The sequence below is a fragment of the Pan paniscus genome, chromosome 15, assembly GCF_029289425.2.
Source record: "Pan paniscus chromosome 15, NHGRI_mPanPan1-v2.0_pri, whole genome shotgun sequence".
NCBI lineage: Eukaryota > Metazoa > Chordata > Mammalia > Primates > Hominidae > Pan > Pan paniscus.
The window spans coordinates 70,602,828-70,618,535 of record NC_073264.2 but is presented as its reverse complement, the minus strand read 5'-3'; the positions used below and the strand labels follow the sequence as shown (position 1 = coordinate 70,618,535).

General features: G+C 51.2%; 2 protein-coding genes across 2 annotated transcripts in view; one reads left to right on the top strand and one right to left on the bottom strand.

The window, feature by feature from the left end:
* Window positions 1-9,007, bottom strand: part of PLEKHD1 (pleckstrin homology and coiled-coil domain containing D1) — a 46,532-nt gene extending 37,525 nt beyond the window's left edge. The window contains exon 1 of the mRNA XM_003824100.5: window positions 8,568-9,007. Within this exon, the coding sequence (XP_003824148.1) occupies window positions 8,568-8,716 (149 nt within the window). The 5' untranslated portion in view covers window positions 8,717-9,007. The remainder of the gene's footprint in view (window positions 1-8,567) is intronic.
* Window positions 9,008-9,026: 19 nt separating this feature from the next.
* Window positions 9,027-14,660, top strand: LOC117975844 (uncharacterized). The gene is made up of 2 exons (XM_055097735.2): window positions 9,027-9,474; window positions 13,307-14,660. Exons 1-2 carry the CDS (start codon window positions 9,284-9,286, stop codon window positions 13,749-13,751), a joined length of 636 nt encoding a protein of 211 aa, XP_054953710.1. The 5' UTR covers window positions 9,027-9,283; the 3' UTR covers window positions 13,752-14,660.
* Window positions 14,661-15,708: the final 1,048 nt, after the last annotated feature.

The window sequence follows — 15,708 nt, the reverse complement described above, 5'->3', positions numbered from 1 at the left end:
TGAGGACAGGTAAGGTGTTTCTGGCAGAGGAGCTGCAGGTGCAAAGGCCCTGATGCTAACTGTTTTATTGACTTTATCTTATTTAAATTTCTCATAACAACTCTAAGAGAAGTTAAATAATATGTCCCAGATCACACAACTCGGAATGGCGGAGCTAGGATAGTTGTAAACGTGCTTGTTTTTTCTATTTCACTAGTGAGAAAACTGAGGCACAGAGGTTTCTCTAGTGAAATAGGAAACTATTTCACTAGAGAGGAAACTGAGGCATAGGGATTAAGCGACTAGTAAGTGGCAAACTCAGAACACGGTTATCTCTGCTGACAAAGCCCAAGTTCTCACCTGCTGTGCTCTGTGATGCCTGGTCCTCCTCATTACATGTGACTGGAATTGTTTCTCTTCCTAGAGCTTATCTCTGCTATCTCTGCAGAGTGACTGCAAGCTGCTGGTCAGCTCAGGTCAGAGAGCATGACTGATTCCCCTGGTACACCAAGCTACTATGCTGGGCCCTGGAGCTTGATGATTTGCTGACCTCAGGGAGCTGATAATCAAAAGCAGGAGAAAGAGTGTAGAAACCAACATACTTTTAAAAATAGCTAATATTGGCCGGGTGTGGTGGCTCACGCCTGTAATCCCAGTACTTTGTGGGACCAAGGCGGAAGGATCATTTCAACCCCGGAGTCCATACCAGCCTGGGCAACACAGGGAGACTGTCTCAACAGAAAATTTAAAAATTAGCTGGGTATGGTAGCTCGTGCCTGTGGTCCTAGCTACTTGGGAGGCTGAGGTAGAAGTATTGCTTGAGACCAGGAGGTCGACGCTACAGTGAGCTGTGATCATGCCACTACCCTCCAGCCTGGGCCACAAAGCCAGACCCTGTCTCAAAAGACCCTAAAAAACAAAAACAAAACACCTAATGTTTATCAAGCTCCTCCTTTGTGCTAGGTGCTAAACACTGTTCTAGTAACAGCATTGTGCTAACTCATTCAACTCCTCACATGAGGTAGGTGAGGAAACTGGGGCATAGAGAAATTAAATAATGCCCCAGATCACATAGCTGGGAACGGGGAGCTAGGATAGTTGTAAAGCATCAAGAGGATACACCGCAACATTGTAAAGCTCCAGGGTAGGCTTTAACTTTGTAACATACCAGGGAAGTACTCTGCAACATCGTAGCATACCACAGTACACTGTAACTTTACAACACGCCAGGAGAGTAGACTGCAACATTGTAATGTGCCACAATATATTGCAACATTGTAAGTTTATATTAGATATAGGAAGAGTGAAGACCGGGAGGAATCAATGGTTTAAGGGTCCAGCCGAGGGAGCTCCCCAAGATGTGACAACTAAGCAGGGCTTTGAAGAATGAATAGGAGTATCTTGGGAATTTGGAAGGAAATGGAAATGGGAGAGATCCATTCCAGACAGAGGGAACAGCATAGGCAAAGAATAGTGTGTTCAAAGTTATAAAAATATCTCTGGTATTATTGGCAGAAAGTGCAAAGGGTGGGCAGTGGTGCAGGGGAGGTGCGGTAAGGAGTGAGTTAAGGTCAGAGAGCAGGGACAGAGCGGGGCAGAGTGAGTAGTCCTTGTGAAGACGCTGGACTTCTTCCTGCAGACAAGGGGAGCTGCCAGCAAGTTTCAAACAGGGCACTTATAAGGTCATATTGTAGTTTTAGCCATGGGGAAGTCCACAAGCAGGCAAAGGGAAAATTAAATTTATTGGGGGGTACAAATCAGCAAGGCTCATCGAAATGTTAAACAAGGGCAGGGTGAGCAGGGACTGGGATGACACGATGACCAGGACTCTAGCTTGGGTCACAGAGTGGCACAGGTGCCATCCAATATGAATTAGGGAATCCAAGAAGGGTTTTCTCAAGCTTTAGCTTTGTCCCCATCTTCTGCCCCCCTCCCCAGTGCTCTGAATGCAACAAGGGCTCAACCAGAGCTTGATGGTCACCACTGCCTCATGATAAGCCCATCTGGAGCCAAGGAAAATGTTATCTAGAACCACAGGTATCTTCTATGTTGGGCAGGTCCTGTTAAACAAAGGCCTATCCAGTCTCTGTCCACTCAGGTGAGCTCCCTAATGTTTGGAGATGCGAATGCCACTGAGTTTAGGAGTAGGAGCTAGAAAGGGCTTTGCTTAACAGAGTGAAAGAAATTTGAATTTGGGGAAAATCCTGTAGGACAATAGGGAGGAGGAGTGATGGCAGAGTGCAGAGGAGAGAGGATCCTGGGAGGATCCAAGAGTCCAGAGAAAGAGTGATGTCACCATCTCTGGTGACAGCGAGGTGGGGTGCCTACCAGGGACCTAACGCTCAATTTGAAGATGTTTGCAATTCTGTAATTTAAATACCTCCTCTGCCCTCCTCTTTGCCACAGCTTCCCTTCAGGATAGGCTGCTAGACTCATAAATACCTGCTGTGTTTATGCAGCAGTGTGGAAGGCTGGAAAACTGAGGAATAAAAGCTGAGTTCCACCTCTGGTTGTGCAACAAGGACCGTGTACATTGGTCAGCAAATTAATCCATCAACCAAGAAACTAGTTTACAGCCTCTTAGAGATTAACAGAAATCTTGGTACAGATTTTAGACTTCCTTTAGATATGGGATTTGGTCTTGGGACCAAATTTATCTCACTCTCAAGAGAGCAGCAAGAGCCTAGTGGATGTGTGAGTTACACATGAGTTACATTTCCCAGGAAGGCGAACATCCAGCCTGGCTTCCCCCTCTTCCCCAGGCACAAACTTCCAGAATAGGCCCAGCAGCCAGTCTCCCTCCTCTCCGAGCCTCCTGGATACTGAGAATGGCTATGTAGGGGGTGGAGCTGGAGAAGGACTGCCCTCAGAAGTGTCCTTTTCAGAACTGGCAGAAGGAAGGTAGAAATGACACAGCCCCAGTATGTGTCCCTTGTGTCCATTCTGGATGGCCTGGTGTGCTCAGGAAATGCTCATCCTGGCCTGTGCTTCTCATCTGGCATCCAGTCTAAGATGGCAGAACAGCAGGAATTCTATCTGTGAAATGCATGAGTCATGACACATTAGAGTTCAGAGAGATTATCAAGTCCAAGGGGGCTCAAAAAACTTAGTCCCCCTGGAACAAGTATTCCAACAACAGTAAGACAACCGTAATGTGTAAAACAGGAGTCCTCAACCCCTGGGCCCTGGACCAGTACCAGTCCATGGCCTGTTAGGAACTGGGCCACACAGCAGGAGATGAGCAGGTGAAGCTTCATCTGTTTTTACAGCTTCTCCCCGTGGCTGGCATTACCGCCTGAGCTCCGCCTCCTGTCAGATCAGCGGTGGCATTAGATTCTCATAGGAGCACCAACCCTTTTGTAAATTGTGCATGGCAAGGGATCTAGGTTGCACAGTCATTATGAGAATCTAATGCCTGATGAAACCACCCCCACACCCACCCCTGTCCTTGGAAAAATTGTCTTCCATGAAACCAGTCATGGCACCTGGTGCCAAAAACATTGGGGACTGCTGGTGTAAAACATATAACAGGTGGCTCATGCCTGTAAACCCAGCACTTTGGGAGGCCGAGGCGGGCAGATCACCTGAGGTCAGGAGTTTGAGAACAGCCTAGCCAACATGGCGAAACCCCATCTCTACTCAAAAATTCAAAAATTAGCCGGGCATGGTGGTACATGCCTGTGATCCCAGCTAATCGGGAGGCTGAGGTATGAGAATTCCTTGAACCTGGGAGGCAGAGGTTGCAGTGAGCCAAGATCGCGACACTGCACTCCAGCCTTGGTGACAGAAGGAGATTCTCTCTCAAACAAACAAACAAACAAACAAAAAATATATATAACAGCGCAGAGGTATTGCTTGAAGTGGGTGGGGAGTCTTGGAGCTGTACCCCTGTTCCCCATTCCCTTGTGGTAGACTCAAGGCACCTCTGGGGTCATCTGTGGCACACAGTTTGACCCATCCCATTCCCACTCTATAGATGAGACACTGCTGGCCAGTGGGGTGAAATGCCACAGCCTGGATCATGCAGCTGGTTACTGGCAGAGCTGGGGCTGGAACTTGGAGCACCTGCCTCTAAGCTTAGATTCACTTTCTTTTTTTTCCTTTTTTTTTTTTTTTTTTTTTTTTTTTTGAGATGGAGTATCACTCTGTCCCTCAGGCTGGAGTGCAGTGGCTCAATCTCTGCTCATTGCAACCTCCACCTCCTAGGTTCAAGCGATTCTCCTGCCTCAACCTCCTAAGTAGCTGGGATTACAGGCACCCACCACCATGCCTGGCTAATCTTTGTATTTTTAGTAGAGACAGGGTTTTGCCATGTTGGCCAGGCTGGTCTCCAACTCCTGACCTCAAGTGATCCACCCACCTTGGACTCCCAAAGTGCTGGAATTACCAGCCACCACACCCGGCCTTAGATTCACTTTCTACCATACCCACAGCTGCTCTCAGAAGCAATTACTTTGTTATTTTTAAGTCTTGGGTACAAGGAAGCTGAACTCTCTGCAAGCTGGAGGTCTGACCCATACACAGGTGAGACTCATTTTCAAATAGGACATCAACAGCCACGGAGGGCAGCTCCTCAGGGAGTGGGTGAGAAAGAAATGCCACTTGTTTGCACAATTAACTCACTTAACTTTGGCAGACCTGGTCTGGGTAAATAATCATACGACCCCAGGAAGCCTGACCTGATGTGTATCATTTCATTTATGGCTGGGTGATCCAGAGAGTGTGCCCGTCTCCCTAACCCAAGGATTCACGGTAACCTGGATGCCACCAGCACAGAAAGGGAAGAGGGTGATGGGTAGAGCAATCTGAGGAGACTCAGAAAAGGCACCTTCCCCCTGCCTCTGTGCCTCAGTTTCCTATCGTGAGCTTGGGAGAACAGCTCTGGAACAAGGAGCCAGAGAGTGAAAAACACTATGAAATCTTCAGAATAAAGTAATTTGGTCACTTTTTTTTTCTGGAGGCAGAGACACTGTTCCCCAAGTCCTTCTTCTTCATCAATGCTGAAAGAGCTCCTCTGCTCTGTCCCCTCCCCAGCTTCCCACACACATTAGCAGACGATCCCTGCCCCTCAACTGCCACCTGGTCACTGTTCCCCACACCCTATGTTGCCACTCTGGTAGAAGTTTGAATAATAGAAGTTTATTTTTTAAAGGGGGTCCTGCAGGCACCCTCCACAGCAGAAATGTTACAACTCTGCTTGTGGGATACCTCACGCAGCCAGCTGAGGGGAATGCCAGGGGTGCCAGAAAGTGAGACCAAACCCCAGGGTCACCAGGGTGAGGCTGAGCCTAGTGCCGTGAAGCTGACAGGATAGGCTCTTCTCTCTGCTCTAGGAAAGCTCGGCATTGGTGTCACCTCTGGGAAGCAGTGCTGAGCACCAAAGTCAAAACCCTGGGCTCCAAATCCCTGTGGGAAGAAAGTCTCCTCAAGTCTTTTTGGCATGGTGACCCTCATCTGCACAGATAATCTTTACACACTGTACAGGTTGTGGCCTGAGATTTAGGACACATGGCCACTGTCTCCATGGCTCCACTGGCACCAGGTGGACACCATGAATCTTAGCTCCCTAAGTCAGGGACCCACCGATGCTCTGCAAGAGTAAACTGCGGAGCTCGGTTCAGGCCCTACTGGCTACCCCGCCCCTGGGGAGGAGAAGGGGTGAGGAGGATTATAGATGCTCCTGTTGCAGGAAGGAAGTGGGTGGGTCCTCCTCCTCAGGGGTTCCGGCCTTGGGAAGTGTTCAGCAGGGATTTGGGAGGTGGAATAGAATGCTGGAAAAAGCATTCAATCTCAGGAAAGAATTAGTCTAGGCCAAGCCCTCACAGCATGACACTGGCTGAGGCTGCGATTTCCCACCCCCTTCCTCTTTGTCCTGGCACTGCCCAGGTCTTTGCACTTCCATCTCCACTCACAGACCAAGATGAGGACACAGTCAACAGCCTTCCCTTCTAGACATCTCTCCCAGATTATCTGATCTCTGCTAATTAATGCTTTTGATTCCCTTCCCCTTTTGTTGCCCCCAGGAAATAAGTTGACCCTTCAGCTCAAGGGCACCTTCCCACCCCAGGCAGGCAGGGCTGCTTGGGCGGTGGAAGCTGGAGGCACAGGTCCTAAGACAGACCCTGAGCGGAAAAGGTTTTATAGAACCCAGCTGGCCACAGCCAGTTCTCTCCAGCTTATTCTTTACTAATGCAGTGCTGAGACTTTTCAGGCCCCCTCCCCTTAACTGCTCCAGCCAGGGCATTGATCGCCCTAATGGCAAGGCTCTGCGGTGGCGGCCCTCAGCTGCTCTGTCCCCAAGTCTTCCTGTGGCTGCTAATTAGCGAGCCCACAGACTCTACTTTACAAATGGGAAGCTGGGGCCCAGGGGGCCCTGATGGGAAGTGAGAGGGGGCTGAGCTGAGCATCTTTCTCCCCCACAGCCAGGCCCTCTCTGGCTGGCTCTGTCACTGACCCAAGACTAAATAGCGTGTGTGTGTGTGTGTGTGTGTGTGTGTGTGTGTGTGTGTGTGTGTGTGTGTTGTGTATTCCCAGAACTGAGAACACAGAGGCCTAGAATGGGCAGGTGGGATGTTAGTTCTTTCTTGAGCCCCAGGTAGTCTTTGCACAGTGGCAGCTCCGAAATTCCTACAAAGGAAGGGAACCCAGGTAACGATCTCCTTGGAAGGAGGCTAAAGGACTTGACTTTTAGCTGTATTAGCAGAGCATACATACTGCTCAGACTCTGACTGCATCGTTTCGGGTGGCTTTGGGGGCCACGGTAGTGGATGGAGGAGAAGATGGAGTCTCTGGGTGGGGGACACTAAACCTCTCCAAGCCTCCTCGGCACTACCATTGTGCTTTTAGCTGGGGGCCTATGCCCTGTACTCCTGACACTTCCTAGCCCTGGAATCAACTGTGGGTGCAGAGACCAGGTTCCCAATGTACCTGCAGTGGTGAAGGGGAGGACCAGGGGACATACCCTGGGGGTCACAAGCACCTAGCATTTTCTAGGGATGCTGTCAGGTGAAAATGTCTGGCAAGAGAAGTCTTGGTTGACAGGACCCAGAACAGCAGCCAGACCCAATAGAAAAGAAAGATTAACTATCTGGAGCTGCTGAGGCAGAAGAAAGATGGGTGGTGGGGGGAGATATTCTGCTGATTGTGCTTGAATCTACACACAGCCTTTCCACCCCAGCTCTCCTGGCCCTGGGGGCTGTAGCTCACATAGCACAATACTGGAAGCTCCCCAAATACACTCCATGTTGCTCCAAGCCTTCATTTAGGGGGTCAGAGATAAGCTCAACTTTGGAGGAACTCAAGAAGCCTGTATCCCATTAAATCCCAGAGAGAAACCTGTCAGAAGCAACAAAACAACATGAAACCAGGGATGTAAAATGTGAGCTACTGTCCACAGCTCCATTTGTTCTGCGGTCTTATAGAAACATTAAATTATTCATCAGAACAGAACATCAGCACCCACCACTACCACATCCACATGATCTGTGGTCCTGGGAACACTGGAGGCCCCCTCTGCTCAGGGGCAGACTCATAGAGTGTGGGATGGGGAAGGGGCATCTGGATACCCCTGGTTTCCTGGAAGGGTCACACCTCCGCGGAAGGGCTGGACAGGGTCTGCATTCTCCAGGCCATACCAGTAGTGAATCTCAGAACTGAAATTGACTGGAGAGTGGAAACTGTCCAGAAAATGGCCCACAGCACCTGCAGCCAGTTGGGAGCTTCCTGCAAGTCCGGGGCTGTGAACTCCCTCTTCCCTCAATACCTCCCAGGCTAATTTGTAAGTGGAGAGTGGCTACCGATGTCCGCGGAGTCGCGTCTGAGTTGGGGACCAGGCAGCTGGGGCTGAAGGATGGTTGGGACTACCCTGTCTCTCTCCACCACCCCTTTCAGAGGATCAATCCTTGGCAGAACCAATCTATCCCCTCCTTCACTCCAGCTGCCTCCCTCCTTTCCAGCTCCTCCTCCTGAAGCACTAGAATCTCTCTTCCCTGTGCTCACTTTTAAAAAAATTATTTCAAGGGACAGTTGGAGGGGTTGCCAAGGTCACTTCCCCATGGACAAGCACCCTTCCTGGCCCTTCCTCCCTCCTTAGCCTGAGCCTTTCAGAAGGGCCAGGTCCCTCTCCGTCTAAGGGTGGGTGGTTGGCGGGAGGGAGACACTCAGGCCCGGTCCTTGCGGCCTGGGTCAGGGGTTGTGAAGACGATGGAATTGACAGTGGGTGTCCCGGGGTTGGGGGCATCTTTGGCTAGAGATGGAGTTTCTCCCTCCCCTCAGTCTGGCCTGATCTGACCTAGCTGGGATCCCACCCCGACCACGGTCTCTTCTGCCCACACCCAACATTCCCACTCGAGGGTCAGGTTCATTCCATAGAGAATTTGCCACCGCCCCAGGGCAGGGGCCCCATCCCCATTCTCCTGGCCCAGACTATGGTCCACATTTTCCTGCGGGAGCCAGTGTAGAGTGAAACGGGGTGACGCCAAGGTCACACAGGAAAGCAGAGGCACGACGGCGACTGGAGGGGGTGGGAGGGGTAACGAGGCCCAGGCTCTCTCCCCGGCGGTCTCCTTGGGGCGCGGGGGCGCACTCACCGCCGGGACCACTTGGCCGACGGCCTGCCGAAAGGCCTCTTCCACAGCACGCCGTAGAGCTGCACTTTGGTGCTGATGTCCAGGGCGTCCGAGTCAGCCTGCTCCAGGGACGGCGAGGGCGACACCGAGTTGGACTTGGACGTGAACATCCTGCCTCAGCGGGGCTGTGCCCGGCCCGGACCCCACCTCCCCGGGTTCGCCAGGGACGCGGGGCGAGAGGCGAGGGCGGAGCCGTCGGAGAGCGTCCCAGAGGGCAGAGAAGCAGAGCAGCCCGGCCCGGAGCTGCAGCATCAAAGCGCGCTGGGCACCGGACGCGGCACCAAGGGGGCGCCGGGCGCGTAGCCGGCGGCTTGGGCTCCGGATTGCAGAGGGCCGGGCGGGAACTCCGCGGGGAGGGTGGCTCAGCCTCGGGCCGGCAGCATCTCCTCCCCTCCCGCCCTAGCCACCCACCCCCCCCGGCGACAGCCCCAATTCTGGTGGCCCCGATTGGCTGGGAGTGGCAGGTGAGCCGGCGGGAGGCCGGCCTCGGGCGCCAATCAGGGCGGGCGCCGGCTGGAGGGCCGGGCTCCGTGCGTCCGGAAGGTCCCTGCGGGTCGCAGGGACCGGGGACTTGGCCGCAGCGCGTCCCCGTCCCCGCCCCGCGCGCCCAACACCACCCCGGGGTCCCCCTCGGCGAGCAGCGCCGACATCGAGACGAGGGCCACGTCCGCTTTGCAATGGGGTTGGAGGCACTCCTGCAGACACCTGCTCGCCTCGGGGTGGAGGAGAGGACGGAGTTAGGGCGTGGGGTCACACACTCCGGCCTGGAATTCCACCGCAATCCCTACCGCTCCGTGAACTGCGGCGGTCTGGCTTTTCTCCCCAGTGAAGTGGCGATGCCTGATGCCCCGGGCAGGCTGGTGGCCAGGTAGGACTTCAGGAAGTGCCCAAAGTGCCCGCACGGGGAGGGGCTCCATCAAGATTGGGTGCCCCCCAACCCTTCCCCCTCAGGTGGGTTTCACTGTGCTCCGCCGCCGCCGCCTAGCGCGCATCGGATCGGATTTCTCTTCCTGGAATCTGACCGTGTCTGTGTCGGCATTTGGCACTCAACGCCAGTCTGGAGCTATCCGTGCAGTGTGTGTCCGTGATTTATCTGCGCGCCTGGCCCGCGCTCCCTGGGACCAGCTGTTCCATCCGCTTCCGCTCCTTTCGGAGTTGGCGTTTGGGGTGACCGGCTCATTTTCAGGCCAGGGAGATGCCGGCCGGGCCCCAGGGGACCGCCTCCTCCCGGCAGGTGGAAATGCTAGGCTGGCACAGCTGCCTGCCCCGCGCCACCTGCCAGGCGTGGAGACCGCGCAGTGAGCGTCCGCCCGCCAGACCACGCCGCAGTCGCGCTTTTCCAGGACGAGGAGCCAAGGACGCCTCTGGAAGTCGGATTGCAACAGAAGTTTACAAATGGTTAGCCCGAGAGCCAGATCCACATTGCTTTATGAATTTGCCCCAAGTTTTTAAATTGAGGTATACTTCATGGTAAAATGCACAGACCTAAGTTATTTCTTTGATGAAGGTATATAAGATGTAACCCCACCCAAAACAACAGACAGAACATTTCCATCACCTGCAGAAAGTTTCTTCATGCCCCTTTATAGTCAATCAGCCCCCCAACAACAACCACTTGTATCATTCTTACCACCTCTGCACAGTAGACTTAAGTCTTTGAATGTAATGCCTAAAGGCGCATCCCCACAGGCCCCATCATCCCCTATTGTCTGACCTGCCTGGCCCCTCTGCAGGCATTTGGATGTGTGATGCCCACTAGATGTTCCCCAAGGCCATGCTAGATCTCCCCATTTTATGACTCTAGCTAATCATTACCCTGGTACTCTTCCCTTAACCCCCTCTGGGGTTCCCAAGCTCAGACAGCATCCCCTTGGTGCTCACTGTCCAGAAGCGCCCATGTGAATTCCTTGCACTTCTCTCATGGCTCAGGCCCCCATGCAGAACATCTCAGGCCAAGCCTTAACACAGGGCCTGGGGCTTGGGTCCATCAGGTGGGAGGAGGTGGGACTGGGAAGATGATGAGAGCCCGGGGCCAGAGTACAAAGTGGACATTTTCTGTATATATTTTGTCTATTTCTGACACATGGTCTAATGCTTGGAAATCTTCCCACTTTAGGAGCCCTGCTTTTCTTTTCTTTCTTTTTTCTTTCTTTCTTTTTTTCTTTCTTTTTTTTTTTTTTTTTTTTTTTTTTTTTTTTTTTTTTTTTTTTTTTTTTAGAGAGAGAGATAGGGGTCTCATTATGTTGCCCAGGCTGGTCTTGAATTCCTGGCCACAAGTGATCTTCCCACCTCGGCCTCCCAAAATGCTGGGATTACAGGTGTCCTGCTTTTCTAAGATGAAAGCTAGAAAACTTGTGTTAGGAGCCTGTGGTCTGGAGTTCACCAGTCAAGGGCCCCTGACTTTGAGTTGCAGGTAACAAATGTGAGGAAAAAGCATACACAGGCTTGCACTTTTCAAGGGAACATGGTGGCACATGCATCTGACGTGCCTTGGGTGGCAGCTGTGTGCTCCTGGGGTGGCAGCAGCATGTGTGGTGGGTACCACAGCAGTCATGGGGAGGTGGGCTCCTAGTAGTGCACAAACAGCAGCAGCAAGAACTCGGGGGCAGCTGCAGCATTCTCATCCAACAGCTTCTGCAGCATGTCTTAGATATGGTTCCTGGAAGCTTTGCCTCAGGCCTGGCTCCCTGGCTCTCCCAATATCCTTTTAGTACATTCATTTCTTTTCTGCTGAATCAGGTCAGTTGCAGCTTATGGCTGCTGGTGATGAGGACTAGTGATGAGCTTGTGAGCCATGTGGGCCAGAGAAAGGCAGGATACCTGCAATCATTCAAAAGAAGTCCTGCACGGTAGGGCCCAGTGAGCCCAGATAATCCTGGGGAAGGCTGATTCCTTCAATAAGAGAAGTGAAGCACAGGTTTCTTCAATGACAAAGAGCAACCAATCTTCACCTATTCCCTCTGCATACAGGACGTATGAATAGACCTCAAATAACAGCAGTTAAGGCTGGGTGGAAGGAAGGCTCTGAGGCAAACAGCTGGAGTTTGATCAACCACTAGATACTTGAGTGGTTTCTGTTCCCCTTGACTAACCAGCCCAGACTGCACCAGGTCAGCCTTGGGAGAAGCTCTTTCTGCTTCCATTGGGTTCTCTACCCCAGCTGGTAGGAGTGCTGAATTCCTGGCTGAGTTCTGCAGAAGACAGAACAAGCCAGGTGCCAATCCTGTGCGCTAGACCAAGTGGGTCAGGGCCGCCCAATCTTGCCAGGAAGTAAGTGAGACCAGTCAGGGGTGAAAACTCAGGATCCCTAAGTGCCCTACACTGCTCAGACACAGAGCTGATGTTCTAATACATTATTTACAACAGACACATTTCATTTAATTTTTACTATAGACCTATGAGGTACATACATATTATTTTTAGTTTTCCAGATGAGAAAAATAAAGTTCAAAAGCGTTGTCTACGTAAGTCACATAGCTAGTAATTTCCCAGAACATGATATAGGTCCTAAATATGTGTTGAATGAGGGAAAGTGACAAGCTGAAGTTTGGCCTGAGTCCTTAGCCCTTCCCCTTCACCTTGCAGCACACTATCATGTGAAGTGAAGTGCAGTCTAGGAAATACTAGACCACTTTCAGTCTTTCCTCTCTTTTCAGGAATTTTTCTCAATTGCCAACTCACCTAGGGCTCAATTTCCTGTAGAACTGACGAAGCAATTCTACGAGTGCTACAGAATTTTAGCTGTGCTCAGGGATAGACTCCTAATGAACATATTTTGTTGTTGTTGTTAGAGACAGGGTATCACTCTCACCCAGGCTGGAGTACAGTGGCGTGATCATAGCTCACTGCAGCCTCGACCTCCTGAGCTCAGGTGATCCTCCCATCTCAGCCTCCTGAGTAGCTGGGACTACAGATGCACGCCACCACATCCTGCTATTTTTTATTTATTTATTTATTTTAAGAGATGAGGTCTCACTATCTTGCCCAGGCTTGAACATACATTTTTATAATATTGCTTTTATCCGTAGTCTGCAGGCAGATGTGATAGTCCCCACTTTTCCATAAAACAAATATTAGCATGGCCATTTTAAGTGACTAGCCCATGGTAAGGAAATGTGTGAATACCATAGGGAATCCATCTCTTCAATCTTATATTTCAGGCTGGGCGTGGTGGCCCATGCCTGTAATTCCAACATTTTGGGAGGCCGAGATGGGTGGATCACTTCAGGTCAGGAGTTTGAGACCAGCCTGGCCAACATGGCGAAACCCCATATCTGCTGAAAATACAGAAATTAGCCAGGCATAGTGGCGCGTGCCTGTAATCCCAGCTATTCAGGAGGCTGAGGCAGAAGGCTTGCTTGAGCCCGGGAGGCAGAGGTTGCAGTAAGCCAAGATTGTGCCATTGCACTCCAGCCTGGGAGACAAGAGCGAGATTCTGTCTCAAAAAAGAAAAAAAAAAATCTCATACACAAGGGTATTATTTAGCCCACTAAAACCAGGAATGGGCAGGAAACATTGCCTAATAGAAAATGGTGACAGAGGTCACCTGGAGTCATCGTTATTGGACTACCATGAGCCACAGAAGCTCCCAGCAACCCGGACAAAAGTGGCTCTTCCCATAGTGCCAACTCCTCAGCTCCCTGCCCCTCTGTCCCTGACCCCACCCTCAGGCAGGCCACGTCGTGTCTACTTGTTTCCAGGCTTGTGCCAAGTGAAGGACCCAGGAATGCTGCGACTCTGGCTTCAGCACCGGCATCTGTCTGTCAGCTGGGCCCAGCCCAAGTATCCCTGAGGGGCCAAGAAGCAGAAGAGGCAGAAAGACCTGAGCTCCAGGCCAGGCCCTGCTGCAGCATCAAGTGTCATCCATGGAACCCCTTTCCCTCCTCCAAGCCTCCTTCCACCATTCAGGCTCCTGCCCTAGATTCCACAAGGCTGTGGCACCGATTTCAGCTGAAACCATACCCTCCTCTGGCTTCCCGTGGATCTTTGTCCATCGCCCACTCTAACACACGTCTGTCTGCCTTGTTTGGAGTTTTTCTGTATGTGTTTTCTTCCCTTTCAAACTCGGAGGTCCTTGAAGACATAGTCCAGGGCATGTGGTGGGTGCTCAGCAAATGCTTACTGAATCGATTTGTCCTCGCTTAGCCTCTGTTCAGGTGCTGCCATTTCCTGTTTCAATTTGCCAAACAAATGGAGACTGACCTCTCAGGTCCTCAACGTCCCCTCCTCTATAAAATAGTCTGCGTGTGTGGCGGGGGGGTTGGGAACGTATGTGAATGCAATCTCTAGATGGCAGATTGGTCACCTGCTTCTAGTGTTAACGTAAGTTTAAGTCCAGGCTCTGCCACCAGCTGTATGAACTAAAGACAATCACTGGGCTTCTCTGGGCTTTCGTGTTCTGAAGGAACATCTCCTTCCACTCCTCCTTCCACTCTCAACTTGCTTCATGTCCAACTTTTTTTGTTATTATTATTATTTTTTTAGAGATGGGGTCTTCCTATGTTGCCCAGGCTGGCCTCTAACTCCTAGGCTCAAGCGATCCTCCTGCTCTGGCCTCCTGAGTAGCTGGGACCACAGGTCCACACCACCATGCCTGGCTCATATTCACCTTTCTCACTAGGACTGTGCAATACCATTTTCTGGTGACTCTTCCCACCAACAGCTGACTCCCTAAATAATCCAGCTCCCCACCATCATGCGTGCTTTTTTCAAGGCCCCAAGCTGATCCTGTAAGTCTCTTGTGTAAAGCCCTCTGCTGGGTCCCATTCCCTTGACCCCAGCTCCTACCTCCTGACTTTGGCTCTAACACTGATACGGTTTGGCTGTGTCCCCACCCAAATATTATATTGAATTCCCATGTGTTGTGGGAGAGAACTGGTGGGAGGTAGTTGAATCATGGAGGAAGGTCTTTCCAGTGCTGTTCTCATGATAGTGAATAAGTCTCACCAGATCTGATGGTTTTAAAAAGGGGAGTTTCCCTGCACGACCTCTCTTCTCTCATCTGTCACCACGTGAGACATGCCTTTCACCTTCTACCATGATTGTGAGGTCTCCCCAGCCACATGGAACTGTAAGTCCAATAAACCTCTTTCTTTTGTAAATTGCCCAGTCTCAGGTATGTCTTTATCAGCGACGTAAAACCAGGCTAATACAAACACCCTTCACAGTCTAGTCCCTGGCCCTGTCCGCACTCAAAAGTTTGTACCAGTGGAGTAGGGCGCTGCTGAAAAGTTACCCAAAAATGTGGAAGTGACTTTGGAACTGGGTAACAGACAGAGGTTGGAACGGTTTGGAGGGTTCAGAAGAAGACAGGAAAATGTGGGAAAGTTTGGAAGTTCCTAGAAACTTGTTGAATGGCTTTGGCAAAAATGCTGATAGTGATATGAACAATAAGGTCCAGGCTGAGGTGGTCTCAGATGGAGATGAGGAACTTGTTGGGAACTGGAGCAAAGGTGACTCTTGTTATATTTTAATAAAGAAACTGGTAGCATTTTGCCCCTGCCCTAGAGATTTGTGGAACTTTGAACTTGAGAGGGAAGATTTAGGGTATCTGGTGGAAGAAATCTCTAAGTAGCAAAGCATTCAAGAGGTGACTTGGGTGCTGTTAAAGACATTCAGTTCTGTAAAGGAAGTAGAACATGAAAGTTCAGAAAATTTGCAGCCTGATAATGTGATAGAAAAGAAAATCCAAGCCAGCTATGGAGATTTGCATAAGTAATGAGGAGCCAAATGTTAATCCCCAAGACAATGGGGAAAATGTCTCCAGGGCATGTCAGAGGTCTTCACAGCAGCCCCTCCCATCACAGGCCCAGAGGCCTAGGAGGAAAAAGTGGTTTCATGGGCCGGTCCCAGGGTCTCCTGTGTGCAGCCTAGGGACTTGGTGCCCTGCATCCTAGCCACTCCAGCCAGGGCTGAAAGGGGACAACGTAGAGCTTGGGCCATGGCTTCAGAGGGCACAAGCCTCAGGCCTTGGCAACTTCCACATGGTGTTGAGCCTGCGAGTACAGAGAAGTCAAGAATTGAGGTTTGGGAGCCTCTGCCTACATTTCAGATGTATGGAAACACCTGGATGCCCAGGCAGAAGTTTGCTGCAGGGGCAGGG

Coding starts and splice junctions, on each gene's coding strand:
- LOC117975844 (XM_055097735.2), top strand. CDS start 9,284: ATGGGGTTGGAGGCACTCCTGCAGACACCTGCTCGCCTCGGGGTGGAG. Junction 9,475..13,306: donor CCGGGCAGGCTGGTGGCCAG/GTAGGACTTCAG, acceptor ACTTGTTTCCAG/GCTTGTGCCAAGTGAAGGAC.